General features: G+C 51.9%; 1 protein-coding gene across 3 annotated transcripts; it reads right to left on the bottom strand.

Annotated features, from left to right (window-relative positions):
• Positions 1-215: 215 nt before the first annotated feature.
• On the bottom strand, positions 216-8935 carry VRK3 (VRK serine/threonine kinase 3). Of its 3 annotated transcripts, XM_042798645.1 has the most exons (13): positions 8834-8935; positions 8428-8750; positions 6988-7040; positions 5117-5183; positions 4280-4364; positions 3685-3787; positions 3253-3345; positions 2930-3062; positions 2213-2333; positions 1862-1920; positions 1508-1516; positions 1245-1393; positions 216-558 (listed from the first exon to the last, which is right to left on the bottom strand). In XM_042798645.1, the coding sequence occupies exons 1-12, from the start codon at positions 8911-8913 to the stop codon at positions 1245-1247; spliced, it is 1275 nt and encodes a 424-aa protein (XP_042654579.1). In that variant the 5' UTR covers positions 8914-8935; the 3' UTR covers positions 216-558. The 3 variants fall into 3 exon arrangements, with proteins under 3 accessions (XP_042654579.1, XP_042654580.1, XP_042654581.1); XM_042798646.1 differs by lacking the exon at positions 1508-1516; XM_042798647.1 differs by lacking the exon at positions 6988-7040 and having other exon boundaries at positions 4280-4359.
• Between the last annotated feature and the right edge of the window lie 6719 nt (positions 8936-15654).

Below are 15654 nucleotides of genomic sequence, written 5' to 3'. Positions count from 1 at the left end.
GGGGATGTTTGGGGAGGAAGTCAGAGTTTAGCTCTGAGACAAGTTCTTTTGATTAAGTTGCAGGTGGGACCACCTCCTGGCTACTTACATTAACAGCATGAGCTGCTGGGAGAACAACCTGCACAAGTAGCATCAGGCTCAAATCACCCTCAGCCCTACAGTAGCCCCACAAAGGCCTTGAACATGGCAAATAACCACTAGAGGGCAGCCTTGGGTGCTTGTCCACAAAGTTTATTACAAAACTATGTTACACCACTGTAGTTAAAAAAAAAAAAAATAAATCTCTGATATAGTTTTTGTGTGCTAGGCTTTACCCTTCTGGTGGCTACACTGCAGTTCTCCAGCTACTGCTTACAATGACAGGCCATGCAGGAGCATCTTTACATTAACTTGTTACAGCAGCAGCTCAAAATTCATTGCATCACATTAAAATCAGAAGAAAACACTGATAAAAACCTCTTTCAGTTCTAAAACAGGTAGGTGAAAGTTAAATATCTCTGGGAAAGGCCTCACATTGCAAGAAAGATTTGAACTCCTTTCCTGTAACATTTTCTTGATCTGAAAGAAAAGGCACAAACCAGAAACATTAGTCAGTTCAGTTCCTTCCCAGGAAGAGTAAATTAGGTGATGAGGAGCTAGCTTCATGTTCCTGGGGCTTGGTGCTCAATCCAGCAACCTGGGCTGATGCAGCCCTGGACTAAAACCAGTTCTGTCTCTATCAAGCCTCAATTTTTGAGGCGCCTCATGGATAAAACAGCACCTGGGCCTGGAGAGCCACCGCTTACTGCCACAGGCCTGAAGCAATAAACCCAGACCTACAAGCTGCTTTCTGCAACGGAAATGCAAAAGATACAGCCAGGAGCCTCAGCTGTTTTGTTTTTTTAAATGAAAAAAGGACCAGAGAGCATGAGTCTGCATTTTGTTAACAGCTCCACACCCCTGCAGACCATTCTCCCTTTGTTTTATTAACCCTTACTGTATTCTTCCAAGGGCAGGTATTTCTAGAAAAAAAAGAGAGGAAACACATGCTCTTAACACGGGCTAAGCCTGGCTTTGTGTAGCACTGGGCTGGTCTCAGTAGGGAATGCTGAAGGGCCCTCTGCATGACAGAACTGGGTCTCAGCTGGAGAGACTTCCCAGCCCAGCCTGCTCTGTCCTCACCTCCTGCCTGCAGCACCCCAGGGCTGACGGAGCCAGTGAGCAGCACTGTGCTGCTCCTGTGCTCACAAACTACTGCCACTTACTCAGGGCACCATTTTGATATCCACAGAGTCATAAGCTGAAGCTTTCATCTTTTCCAGTGCCTTCTTGAAGAGCTGTCGCAGGGCCTCATAGTCAGGCTTCTCCTCATACTGCAGTGCCATTACTTGCTGCAGGTAGCTCTGCAGGGCATCTGCAAAGCAAGGAACATCACTGCATGGAGCAGCACAGCAACTCCAGTTGTCTTTACAAAACTGTCAAATGGCTGTCTCAGACTGCTCTCCCTGCAGACAGTTCACCCATGCACCTTGGCCAGCTGCAGAGAAGGAAAACAAAACCAATGAATGATATGAAGCTCAAATACGGGATGGGGAAATGACCACTAGCCCCAAATATTCCATTTTTAAAGCCAGCAGAACACTTGCCTCTTCAGCAAGGCTCATGAATACAGATAACAGGCAGCAGCCCTCCTTGTTTTGCTGTAAAGAGAACAAGGGATGTGTTCACAGCAGGAGCCTGTCAACCAGTCGGTGCAATGCTTGGTCACCATGGCCAGTGGAAGCCACCCTGGGCTAGCAGCCCAGCATAGAGAAGGTTCTAGCTTCAAGTACAGTCAATCCTCCTTCCCTAAGTCCCACTGTCACAGAGAGCAAGCCCATACCTGGAATGGATCTCTGCCTGAAGCACAGTCGGAGAAGGCATTTCACATCCCCTCTGTACCTGGAACAATCAGTGCAGAGCACTGTCAGCTGAGAAGCAATAGAACAGGCACCTGAACATCCTGTCTTTGGCAACACGGACAAAAAAATAAAAAGGGCTGAATTCAGACAGTCATGTTCTGAATGGAGCAGAAATCAGGGTTCATCGAACACCTCTGGCCAAGCTCAGCCTTTAGGACAGGGTTTACCCACATCCCAACAGTGTACTATGACTGAGTGCTGCCTCTTCAGTCACAAAACCTCCCTCACTGCTTTCTGCTGAGCATTTCCCAAGAGTAGATGATTTCTCCTACTTTTCCTTCTTTTCCACCACCGTTTCTACTTTGTCCAGATCATCAGACCAAGGTAAGAAGCCACAGAGCCATTTCAGAAGACAGTAGCCCAGAGATTCCAAGTCACTCCGGCGAGATGGTCCTGATGGGAAGAAATATTCACATGTGAAAAACAGAGTTTGGGAGCCATCCCAGAAGAGGCCCAGGCTAGCGCCTCTCCTCCAAAGACGAGTAAGGACTCCAGCACTCGCTGCACAACCTTGGAAGTCTCTGAGGTGCCCCTTCTGCAAAACAGGCAGCCTCGTGAAGGGGCACAAGTGTAAAGAGCAGAAGTAAAGCAATGCAAAAACTTCATTAAGATCTACTCTGGGATATCAGTACTTCTGGGAGTCTGCTAACTCACACAGCTGAAGAATCGCCTCCCAGCCTCTGGAGGAAGATTTGGCCAGTCTGAACACTGAGAGAGAACAGTCACATCCCAACCAGGAAAGGAACTGGCTAATTTAAATGCCTTTCCAGCTCTTCCTGCTTCAAGGTCAGAGCAGAGCCTGCTGCAAATCTGTTCTGGGCTGGGATCCAGTCTGGCTTGAAACAGATCCCTGCTAAGCCAGCATGAAGCAGCTCTGTTTCCTACTCCTCGCACGCCTGCAGCAGCCAAGGCTCCAGATGGGAGGAGGAACATCCCTGCACCTCTTGCTGCAGTCACCGAGTGACCTGGTGTTGTGGTTTGAGACTCACCCGCTCCTTTATGGCTGTCCAGACTGATAAACTCCATCGTGCCTTCATGAGGGGTCCTGCTGCCTTCGCGCTGAGCCACATGCTTCCCTCCTGGGCAGTAACGGAACGCATAGCAATAGCCTGCTAGGGTCACCTAGACATCAAGTACACAGCTGAGCGTATGTGTGGTGTGAATTCTGCCCACGACCCTCCCCCCACGGCACCTGTTTGGAGCACTGCGTGGTCTGCGCTGCTCCCCACCCAGCAGCAGGAACCTGGGTGTTGCTCCAGCCCATTTCACAAGCCCACCTTGGCTGCCATTTCCCCGCAGCGCTGCTCCCTACCTGTGTGAGATCTGTTGGGTTCAAATAGATGTTCTCAGCTGTGATGTCCCCGTGCACATACTCGTTTTCATGAATGTACTCCAGGCAGTCTAGCTAAGAGTAAACAGAAGAGGCAAGCATGTCAGAACCACACGGACTCCTCCAGCTGAGCTGACCCCCCCCCAGCTCCCCACAGCTGTGTGAAGGAGCACAAAAAGCACCACACCTCATAGCCTCTAATTTTCAAGTGGGAGATTTCTCTCATTCTCCTTAACCCAAATTCCCTCAAGGTGACATATTGCTCAAAAGATGCCACTCAAGTTTACAATAGGCTCAAGAGATGCTAGTTAGAGACCCCAGCCAACCCCCTGGATCAGCTCTGAAACACCTCTGGAAGAACGTTGTAGGTCTTTTCTGAAGAAGTGTCTTAGAAAGCATTGGTTCTCTACATACCAGCCGGACTACAATCTGAAAAGCTGCCTTCTCCCTCAGTAGTTGTAAGCCATCGTTCAAGACGGACTGAAGAGTTCGCCCTAAGTCAGAGAACACCAAAAACCTACAAGAGACAAGGGCTTAGCATGTAGCAGTACCTACCTGATTTGGAAACTCTGCAACAGACACTCATCAAGCGATCCACCGGGACTAGACCCTCCCCCCTTCAACTCCAGGTTGACCTGGGCAAACATCTTCTCAACTTTTCCTAACAGAAAACTTCTTGAAAAGGACAGACGTGCTGATCATGTGTTGCAGATATACAGCCTGAGCCTCCATTTTGTGTTAAGCTTAGAAGGCAGGAATTAGGTGTCCCCTAGACTGAGACACAGAAGCAGCAAAAGCAATGACTTCACCAGCAACACAAGGACTGAAGGAAACAGGATAATGAGGGGCAAATCATTTGTTAATAAATGAGATGGAAGTGCATAAAGTTAGGAGCCTAGGGGAAAACGAGAAAAGGAATAGTAAACAGCAAGGAGAGGAGAGGGGAAGTCCAAGATACAGCAGTTGCAGACAAAAGAGCTCAGCTGTGCCCTTTGCAGAGGCACCTCACCTGTAGCTATCGGCGTGCAGTCCAAAGCCGACACAATTGGGGATTCCCAGGAACGGCACAGAGTGCCACTTCTTCCACTTCTGCACTAGAAGGGGAGAGAAGAGGACAGAGTGTGGCAGACGCTGCCGAGGAGCTCCGGAACGAAGGAGCTCGGTCGGGGATGCCCTGTCTCTGAGGGCCTGCTCTGCCCGGGGCAGCTCACAGCTGGAAGCCTCCTACTCACTCTGCCCCAGAACGCCAGCTTAACGTGCTGGGGCACTGGCATACCAATGCATGTAGCACTGCCGAGCAAGAGTAAACAGTAAGGATGCTGGGAATACTGGAGCAGGCTAAGGCATGTTTGCTATACGTTGGCAAAGGGCTAGGTAAAACAAGAAGCGTGGGGAGACAGAGGGATAGACAAGGAGATTTTTACAGTCCTCCCAGAAGTGCGGGTTTGACGTGAATTCCCCCATCACCCCTGTCCATGTTCTCTGGTCAGCTTTGCTCTTGCTCAGGTTTTTGGGTCAGTGGAGTAAATACCAGACAGCAGCTGACAGAAACGCCCGTGGAGGGGGCGCAGAAGACAGAGGGAGCTAAGGCAGGTCAGGCTGCAAGGCTGAACAGCTACCAGTGAGATCAAGACAAAGCACGGGTAGAACAAGAAAGCTTTAAAATCCCTGTGGTGTCCTAAGATAGTACAGAGGCTCTTGACCAAACTTCTCAGCACTGTGGCACTAACCAAGCAGTGAATTTGTTTATTCTAGCCTGGCCTTCTGAGAGACTCACATAACTGATGAGAGAGGGATCCAGTTTTCCTAACAAGCACTAGTCCTTGCCCTTCCCAGAAGCACCAACCTGAGCCTGCCTTTGCAGCTCGCTGGAAGAAATTCTGTTCGTTGTAGATCTTGCCATCTTTGACATCCTAAAAGAAACAGGAAGGAGGAACATTACTTCAGTCACGCCCTGGTAGAAAAGGAAACTTGGCCAAGATTGCTACAAGACCTTCACTACTCATTTTAAATAAAGCAACAACCCTCCTCAGCTTCCCCCACCCCAAAAAAAAAAAAAAAAGAAATCAAATACCAAGTCAGGAACAGAGCTGAGAGCAGAGCTCTGCTCTTTTGGTTCACTATTAATGCTGTGCCTAACCACCACAGAAACTCTGAGCATCACCACGGAACGAAGGAACTGCTGTCTCAAGCTGGACATTTCAAGAACTACCACTGACAGCTATCTATGGTTTAAAAACAGCTGGACAATGCAGAGCATCTGGCAGACTGAAGCAAGCTCTGGCCCCAAAGCCAAAGAGCTGCAGCATTTTATTCTAGCAGCCAGAAAGCGACAAAAGAAAGTCTACATTTGTGACATTTAAGTGTCTGGGTAGCGTGCTAACATCTTCCAATCCACCTTTTTAAATCAGCAAGCATTACTGTGCTTTTACTGCTGCTGTTATCAAGTGACCTGAAATGCATATAGTTTACAGTCAATATGTGTTTGCCTACGTACATGTCTATAATTCAGCATACTGCAACCTAAGTTAGGACAGATGCTAGTATGCAAGGGAGGAAGCAGAAGTTTTATATCCTAGTTGGTTTGATACCAAAGGCCTTGCCCACAACTGGCCAAGGTAGTTAGAGGATCAGCAGGTTCCAGATAAGACAAACGAGGATCTTTTATTCTGCACCTTGCCTGGTAAGCCAATCTGAGTCATCCAACCCAGGAGCCAAAACGCTCTCGTGTGCCATATCATGCCCCCCAGCCCTCTGCAACGGCTGGGCTGTGCTGTCAGATGATCACCAAGCAAAGCACCAGAAGGTGCCAAAGGTGCAAAACGGAGGAGTTGGGAGCGATTAGAGTTTCCCACCTACTGGTTCTAGTTTTGTGGCATGTAGCTGTCTTTTCTCATTAACACGGTATTCTTTCTCCATCCTCTTAAATGTCTCTTCTGACAAAAAGGGAGAGATTTTTCAAGTGCCCACAAAAGTGGGCACTACCAGGTCCCACAGAGCCATTAGTCAGCACTGGTTTTCCCACAGACAAGCAACCCCCAAGAGCCAAGGCAAACAGGAAAACAGTCTCTCTGCTCTGGCTTGTGGGTTACTGAAAATCAATCGACTGAATTTCCATGGCAGAACAGCTATAACTGGAAATAGCACATTTCTGGAAAACCCAAGTTATTGGCAAGTGCCTAGAAAGCTGGCTCAGAACTCCAACGATAATTAGTTGGATTTTAAAACGTGCTCTGGCCTTACAGAGTCTCTCTGCTGGTTCATCACGCTATCTCAGCACAGCTACCAAGTTCTAACCTCTCCAGTTTCCCCAGACTTCAGCAGGGTATGCACATACTTGCCATATAGGGGGAAAAAACAAAACAAAACAAACAGGTCTTCTGACACTAATGAATCAGTATCTCTACCTTATACCACCAAATTCAGTTTGGGAGATTACTGAGCTTGGTGGATCGAAGAGCCAGCCTTCTGAGATGAAGGCTTTTCCTTTTTTTAATCCTCACACCTATTTTCTTCACACTTTTAGTGGAAGAGCCAACTTCTGAGATCCAAGCAGGACTCTCTCAGGAAGTTATATCCATCTCCTAAGCTGGAAGAGGCCCCTGGGACCACTTTCTCTGAATTCCTTGGACACTTTTAGCCATACAGGACAAATGGGCCAGGCCCTGGACACAGTACACTACGCACTATTCCTTACACAAACAGATCAAAACTCACAAGTTTGAGGGAGTATCTTTGCTTTTGAGGGCAGGTTCCCGATACCGACTGTGCTGTGGAAGGATGGAACAGATGTGGTTACAGGAGCACAGAAAAGAAGTACTTGCAGCATCAGCTGCATCATTAAACACAACCTGTGCAGCTGACCTTTACTCAACCTCTCCTTCTTTCACTTGGTCTTTGCAAAAGCATCCTCTGTGCCAGCATCTTCCCAGATTACTACAAAATAATTCTTACCTTGCTCCAGAAGCACAAGCACCCCTGACATGCTTTGAGTGCAGTTCTGCTTAAGTCACAGAAGCATCTAGGCACGGCTACAGTAGTGGGGTGCTTTGAAGGTGGTATGTAAAGAACAAATCATTAGTAGAATCTCAAAGGCACCCCCAAAATTCATCTGCTGAGCACTCCCTCCAGCTCACTTCATAGTTTGTCAATTCTGTAAGAGATGGCAAAGTCCCTTCTGCTCTGCATGGATGTTAGAGTTGTACGTGGCCTTCCCTCTCCAAAAAGACTGGCATCCATTACTCGCCCCTGGGGTAGTTGTTCTTCTCCTGCTCTTAGGCTGACTGCTATACACAGGTTATCTGCTACTTGTCACCCACCCAAAAGGTGTTTCTAGAAAAGCACCCTCTACTGTAACAATAACAACATTGATTTTTCTTTTTCTAACACCACATCTTTTTAAAGACATAGGCAAATCCTCTGGCCTTTTTATGCAACAGCATAAGTAACTAAAATAAAACTAAAACCAAGTAACACACAAAGCTTCCTAACGGAGAAAATTCTTCCTAAAGTGTTTCCAAGTTAACAACAGAGAATAAGATCAAAATGTTTTCTTTGGCAGTTTACATCTAGACTGAAGAGAAAAGAACATCAGTCACTAAACAGCTGAGAAGCAGCCCAGATGACTTAGCTGTTTTCTTTTGGCCGCAAAACCAGGTTGAGAATCCCAAATTGACATTTAGTCAATACTGTCACCACCTACAACATCGGAACTCCAGTATGGTGCTGGCAGCATCTACGTTTTGAACATAAAAAAAAAAAAACAAAACAAAAAAGAGGAAGCGTGGCCCCCCATGGTTTGCATTTTGTCACGTAACAGAGCAGCCCAGCCTCGGCTCGATCTTGTGCCAGGGCTAACACCCACGACGGCCGGGCTGCCACAGGGCAGGTGCCCAGCGTGGGAATCGCTGCCGTCCCGGAGGACGCCCACGGACTGTCACCGCCCCCACTCCACGCCGCCTGCTCGTGGCGGATGCCGCCCGTTTAAGGGACATCCGACGGCTGCCGCCAAATCCCCGCCAGCGGCTGCGGGCCCGCACCAGGCGCCCAGCCCCACGGCCGGGCACACGCGGTGCCCACGGCGGGGCCCGCTCCTCCCCGCACCCCCCCCCACCCGCGAAGGCCGGGCCGCCCCTCCCGCCGCAGCCCCCACAGCACCTTCGTACATCAGCCCGCAGCCGCCCTGCTCCAGCAGCCGGAGCAGCCTCCACTGCCCGCTGCCGCGGTCGGTGAGGACCGCCTCGGCCGGGAGCGGCACCGCCGGGCCGGGCCGCGCCTTGCGGGGCGAGCGGGAGCTGGGCCTCGCCGGGGCCGCGGGGCTCCGGGCCTGCTGCTGCTGCGGCGGCGGCGGGGCCGGGGCCGGCGCCGTCTGTCCCGTCCCCTCCTCCTGCGGCGGCGGGGGCAGCCTCTCGCCGCAGGCCGGGCAGAAGCGGAAGGCGGGCTCCACGCCGCGCCCGCACTGCGGGCAGAACCGGCTCACCCTGCGGGCACACCGGGGATCAGCCGTCAGCGCCCCTCCGCCCGCCCCGCTCCCCGCCCGGCCCACCGCCGCCGCCGCCACCACCTCGGGGAGGCACATTCCGGTTCCGGCTCCGGTTCCGCCGCCTGCCGCCGCCCCCGGCCCCGCCGCCCACCGCCCGGCATCGCCCCGACCCACTCCGTCCCGCCCCGCGCATGCGCCGCCGCTGCGCCCGCGCATGCGCAGAACGCCCCCCCCGTCCCCCGTCCCACCCCCTCTCACACAGACAGTCGCGGCGGCCCCGGGGATCGCGGGGTGCCTCGGACACGGGTGGCCGTGGGCCGGCGGAGCCGCGAGAGGCCTGGGCAGGAGCCTCCCGCGTGGAGTGCGGGCCGCTGGGGGGGGGGGGGGGGGGGGTGTCACCTCAGGCAGGGGCAGGCGGTTACCCCAGTGCTTCCCTCAGGGCTCCAGCTCTTCGTCTGTTGCTTAAGAAATTACCTCAGCGGGCTGCTCAAAAGCGACCTTAGGACTACAGAACAGGTTCTCAGAAGTTAATGAGTGCTAGAATTAATCGGTCACATCGGGCTGGGAGCAGTAGCTCTATATTCAGTGTATACACCACCCTTTATGTACACTGCACGCCTATAAACCTCAAGCGTGCGCCATAAAAGAAGCGTAGGTGAGCTTGGGCCTCTCCCTTCTGGAGGGCTGAGGGCCAGGTTTGCTTGGGGAAGGTGCCTGGAGGCCCCACGGCTCCAGGGCAGAGTGGGGCAGGTGAGGTGTGCGCATCGGGGTCGTGCGGTTCCTCTTCCCGGAGAACGTCTCACGTGTAAGGATGTTGCTTTTCAAAGCCTGTTCCAGTGAGCCATCCGAACACCACGGCCGTGGGGTGCGAGCAGGAGCAAAGGGGAACTGGGAGGCGACGGCTCATGCAATGGAAGAGCCAAGTGGCAAGAGCTGGTATCACAAAAGCCAAGTGGGGAACAAGGAATGAGCTTGGCGTACAGCCGATGGGGAGAGCGGCGGTGGGAGGTAGACTAAAATAACACACAGGGGATCAACCCCATGCCTGAGCCCACCACAGAGCTCTGGGGCTTGGGGGAAGCGTCTCCAGACAACGTATTCTGCACAGACCTCGTCCTGCTGCGGGCTGGTCGCCCCTTCCCAACCCTTCCAAGCACCAGAACCTGTTCCTAACATTCACGAAGCACACGGAGGAGTCCCAGCAAAGCCAAAACTCTGCTGAACGACACTGGGAGGCTTGACACATGTTCAGGTCTGGTTTTGCAGCCTGTTGCTGGGATTTTTCTTTGAAGCATGTGGACGCTGTCAGGAGTGACAGGGCGGGTTGGCCGGGTTCTCACATTCCTCCCTACCACATTCATCAGGACACTGTGCTCTACAATCACTTCTTCATTTTCCCCTGGCATGGTAGGCAGCAGCAGGGGTGCACTGAATTGGCTTACCTTCATCATCACCCCCCCACTGTACAACCACCTTTACAGGTGCAGATGGCAATTCCTTTGTTAACCAAAGCATCCCCTCAGAATTTTGACAGAAAAGACGTGGTCCTTCATCAGTCTGGTTTGAATTTACCTTTACAGGCTGATGTGTGGTATTTTGTCTTCTGCTACATCTTGAATCAAGATCAACGATCATTGTACTAAAGCCCTCCACGGTGTCTGATGGCACTGCTGTGAATGCCTTATTTCAGCAATGATTTATTAAGCCATGCAGTTACCGTTTTGGGAGGGGGGGTAACTTTGTAAAACTGTTAATTCATGATCATAGCTCTGTAATTTTGTCAGTGGTTGCCTAGGGAACAATGATCACGACCTGATTACATTCAATTTGGGCAGAGACTAATCCATTCAGTAAACCAAAATAAACGGTGCTTTAAAAAGTCAAACCCCATAAAGACAAGAAAAACTCTGAGAAAAAAACGGTAGTGGGAAAAGGCAGACAGGAAATTGTGGAAAACAATTCTTTAAAATTTAGTCCCAAGATCCACCAACCTAGCACCACAGAGGCAAACCCCACCCCCCACCCTGCTTCAGTGGCGTATTGAATGTAACAATTAGCAATGAAAGCCATAATGAATGGATGAAAGGGGAAATAGATAGCAATCTTCTCCACTTCATAAGCAGTAATTTGCACCAGCAGTGCGGCGGGGCGAGCTGGGTGCCTGCAGTTACACTGTAGAGGATTGTGTTCGTGGACATTGCACCTTCCGCCTGGTCTCAGCTCAGCAGGAATTTTCTCCCTCTTTCCTGCCTCAGACATTGAAAATCAGCCTGGATTTGGGGCTGCAGAGCGGGACCGGCTCCTGGAGAGGCTCTGGAGAGCAGGACAGAGCAGATTCTGAGGTCGAGCTTTGCTGCTTTGAAATTTGAGGCTCTCAAGCCTCACGAGTGAGTGCGGGAGGCCCCAGTCTGGAGCTGCTCAGGCGCTGCTGGTGTCCCGAAGGGCTACCAGAGCACACAGGAGAGGGGTGAGGAATTGGGGAGTGCCTGGGGCAGGTAACGGGCTCTGGACACTGGGGAAGTGCCACTGGGCTGGGCTGCCCAGCGCAGCCGCAGCGGGGCAAGGATGGAGTGGGGACACCTGGGACAGTTCAAAGGCTGCGTCAGAACAAGCACCAGGGATCTTGTCCTCGTCACCCAGGAGTGGCCTGGGAGCATCTTGGACTTGCTGCAGCCCCAGCAAACCAACCCTCTGTGCACTCTCCTGTTCCCTTTGGAATCCATTTGCATGCTTGATCTCCGCAGCAGAGGCAGCTTCCCACAGCACGGCAATCCAAGGTTTGAAAAGTGCTTCCTCTTGTTTTAAACCAGATCCAGCCCCGTGGCGTTCTGCAAAGCTCTGCTCAAGGAAATTAAAATACTCTTTCCCTTTTTTCCCCCTCTTAGTGACCCCTTACCAGGTCCCTTTCCCGCAGACCTGCCAGGCTGTGTCCTGCACTGAGTCTCTTCCCCCGTGGGAGCTGCTCCATCTCCCTGCTCGGCTGCTTCTCCACCTCACTGCCCTGTCCTCTGCGAGCTGCCCTAGCCATGCTTGCACATCCCAGCAATCCCAGCACTTCTTTCCTAATGCCCTTTTCCCTTGGTTACTGACGCAGAGCGTGCAGGTAAAGCACCCACAAGGACTCCAGCGCCTCTTTCCTGAATGACAAAGCTCATTTAGAGCCCATCGCCACGTACGCACAGGGTTACTTTTACATTGCCTTTAATTTAATTATATTTCATTGCATTTCATGTCTGTCTGCTCAGCCACTTGACATCGTGCGATCCCTTTCCAGCTCTTCACAGTCAGCTTTAGATTTGGCCACCGAAATACTGTATAGCATCAGCAAGATCTGCTCTCTATTATGCATGTACTGACTAGCACAGGTCTGGGACAGGTCCCATCCGTTTATTCCTACCCTTGTCGCCTGACTTTTAAGCAGCTAGTTTACAAGCGAAGCCTCGCTGTTAATCCACCTGAACATCCTGAAGAGCTTTTGTAGAGAGATTTTTGTTAAAGTTCTGCAAATATTGTTATTTATATATCATCTGATTCACCATTATTTACATCTTCCATGTAATTCTAGCAAGACTTCCCTCCTCAGATCCATGCTGGACATTGCCTCAGCATAGCATGTTTATCCACACACATTCTCATGCCATTTTTAATTCCACCTTTCAGCAAATTTGCCCGGTACCAAAGCCAGTTAAGATCCCAGAGTTTCCTAGATCCCTGTTTCCTAGAGTCATCCCTAAAAATTAGTCTGGCATTTGCCATCTCCCTCTCAGGTGCTGGGGAGGTCGGGGCCCTGCTGCCTCCGTCCGCTGCGGGTGCGGGCTCTGCCCCAAGCATGCAACCAGCCCAGTCCCCCGCCAGCCACAGCGGGTTTCCAGCAGGCTTCCTGCTTCTGATGGGCGTGCAAAAATATATGGGTGCAAATTTTTATGTGGTGAGCATCTTACGCTCAAAATATACTTTCATCTGTGTGAATGTGGTTTTTAACTTGCTGGTGTTTTTGCTTCTTGCTGTTTTCTTGCTTTGAAAAATAAAATGCCAGGTTTTGAAGAATTTGTATGTTCTTTTTCTTAATTTTAATTTTACTATTTATTTGTATTCTGGCTACCTTGCTTTGCTGTTAAACCATTCTCCTGCAGTTCCCCACGGCGCTGCATTAGAACCTCTTTAGCTAGGAGCCATACACCCACACCAGCCAGACAGTATTGCCTTTTGTTTGCAAGTATTTTCCTCTCCATTTGATTTTCACTTCTTCCTACCAGTTTCTTTATTTTATGTAGTTCCTTCTGGCAAGGACAGGTAAGCCTTCAGAGGTTTTTCAGCCTTGGCTACACCCGTTTTACAGCACGGCAGCTCCTGACAGGGATGCTGAGTTTGCCTAGGCGGTGGTCACTGGCAGGCTGGTGCTCCTTCAGGCTGTGAGCAAGGGTCTGCTTCTTGCTGAGAACTAAATCAAGAGTTGCTCAAGCACAAGCCTGGCCATACCAGGTCCCATTAAGGCTCTGTCTAGCCCAGGATCCTGCCATCAGTGGTGGCCAGTTCCCAGGAAACAGTGTCGAGGCTGGGGGAGAACACACAGTGAAACTTCCCAGTGTATTTTCCCAATTAATGGCCCTGGGGTTTCACCAATGCCTCATCCTTATCTAAAACAGGCTGCTCTCCTCTCCCCGCCAGGACCACAGCCATCACGCAGCATTTGATCTGGTCCTAGCAGCCTGCTTTTTAAATGTCCCTTTTTTCTGGCTTTCTCATTCCTTCATCAAAGGGACAGAGTTATGAATTTACCTCTGAATGGTTCCCCGCCCCACTGCCCACTCATCTCACCCACCGACCTCAATTTAAAACCCCTCCTACGATGGTTTTCATTTTAAGTGTTAGCATGCTGGCACTGTTTTCCTTTAGCCAGAGCTCATTTTTCCTGGAGATGCTCCCTCTATCCTGAAAGTTTCTCTATTTTTTTTTCTAAGATAAAATCCAACCCACATAGGGAGCAACCTGCCTGCCCTCTCTTGAGTCAGCAGCACTGCCTGCCCTGGATCCAGCTTCCTCTAAAGCAGAGTTTTAGGTGAATTTTTAACACTGCCTTGGGCTCGGAAGAGGGAAATGTCTAATCTTTTAGGACAAGACCTGTCTCCCTCTGGCCTTTGTGTGCTGAGGATGGTCCACACTGCTGTGCCCACCGGGAGTGTGCAGGCAGCTGGGGTGGCAACAGAAAGATCCCTATCTCCTCCCTTTAGGGATTTCCTTGGTGTGGCTCAGTTGTGCTGTCTCCCTTATCTCATCCCTGGCTTCCCAGCAGGGTTGCCAGCAGCCCGAGCGCATGACTTACCAGATTTATGTGCTGGCATTATCTATGAGCTTGACAGAGCACCCAAAGCTGCCAGTTCTTCAATTGCTCCTAATGAAAAGCGGCTATTCCTTTGCATTTACACACCAGTTTGATCCTGAAGTGAAGTGATGGCACTTGTGCAGTGGTGTTACAGTCCCGGGAGGGCCCTCAGGAGCCTATCAGCTCCCATCCAGCAGCCGTGAAAGGTCCTGGCTGTTGGCACAGGAGGGCTGCCTGCTCGCCTGTGGGAGGTGGCTGTGGGGACACTGGCTGCCTCTCTGGGGTGAAGGGACAACCGCCCTGCCCTCGGCCAGCAGCTGGGCAGTGCAGGCAGAGCCTGCCCGCACCGGCCCCGGGCCGTGCTGCCTCCCCGGCTCCATCCTCCACCTCTCTGACCGCAGTGGGATGCTCACCCAGGCATGTGGGAGCAGTGGTAGCAGAGCTTTCCAGCCACGTCTCCCCCGTGGCTGGTGGTGCACTGGGGTCTATCAAAGGCACTGAGCTCTGTAACCCCCGGCAGGGACATGGGGACAGAGCAGGGACACCCCAGGGACACACAGAAGGAGGCTGGTGCAGCCAGAGACTGCGCCAGCTCCCTGCGGAGCACTGCCAGGGAAATCACACTGTGAGGACAGCAGGGATTGGGAAGAGCAGCAGGGGATCCTGGAAAGCTTCCTCCCACGCCAACCTTCCCAGCTCACAGAAATCTTCCCTGTGTCTGAGCACTGCAAGGGGAGTCTGTCTTCCCTCCACATCTCCCCAGCACTCCCAGAGCAGAGGGACACACTGGGAGGCTCCAACCCGGCAGCCAAGGCTGTGGGGCTGTGAGCCAGCATGCCTTGGGGGGTAAGGGAGAATGGAATTCACCCCTGGGGGAGAGGACCCCAAGAGATCTGGTCCTTGCCTCAACAAGCACCCGCACCCCAGCAAGGCAGCAAGGCTGCTTCGTTCCCCCGGGGGCGTGGGGAACAGCCTCTTCTCCCCGAGCCTCCGCGCTGGTCCCGCAGGCACGCTAAGCTGAACCTCTTCACCACTGCACCAGCGCTGCAGGTAGCAGGGAGGACGAGCTGCGGCAGCCCTCGGGGTCCCGCTTGGGAAGTGACAAGCACACATCTTTCTCTGGAATCAGACCAGACGCGAACCCCACGCCCATCCCTTCTGCTTTTACGCAGCCAGCGTTCCCAAGAAAAATGGTTGTTGCCAGCCTGCCCGGCTGTGCGGAGCAGATCCCTCTGCCTTTGGCCAGCAAAGATAGGAGCATTTGTGCCTTCACACACACACAAGCTGCTCTCCGACAGCAGCAAACCCTTGGTGTGGCACTGCTCACAACACCCGGGAGGTTGTGTGGCTGTGCGTGCTACCGGCACTGGGAGTCAGGCAGGAGCAGGAGCTCTTCTAGTGAGTCTGGGGGAGCGGAAGGTGCTGGATCCGCTCCCCCGCTTTCATGGGAACCATCATCCTGGCATTTCACTCCTGGGTGGGGGCGCTTGAGGGTTAAAAATGCCGGTCCCAGGATTGCACCATCCAGCACTGCAGCAAAGTTAAGGAGTGGGGAGACACTAAGACAAGACAGGAAACG

Source organism: Tyto alba, unplaced genomic scaffold, assembly GCF_018691265.1.
Source record: "Tyto alba isolate M040663 unplaced genomic scaffold, T.alba_DEE_v4.0 Super-Scaffold_28, whole genome shotgun sequence".
Lineage (NCBI taxonomy): Eukaryota > Metazoa > Chordata > Aves > Strigiformes > Tytonidae > Tyto > Tyto alba.
Note: the sequence above shows the minus strand (reverse complement) of the source record. Positions and strands in the feature narration are given on the sequence as shown.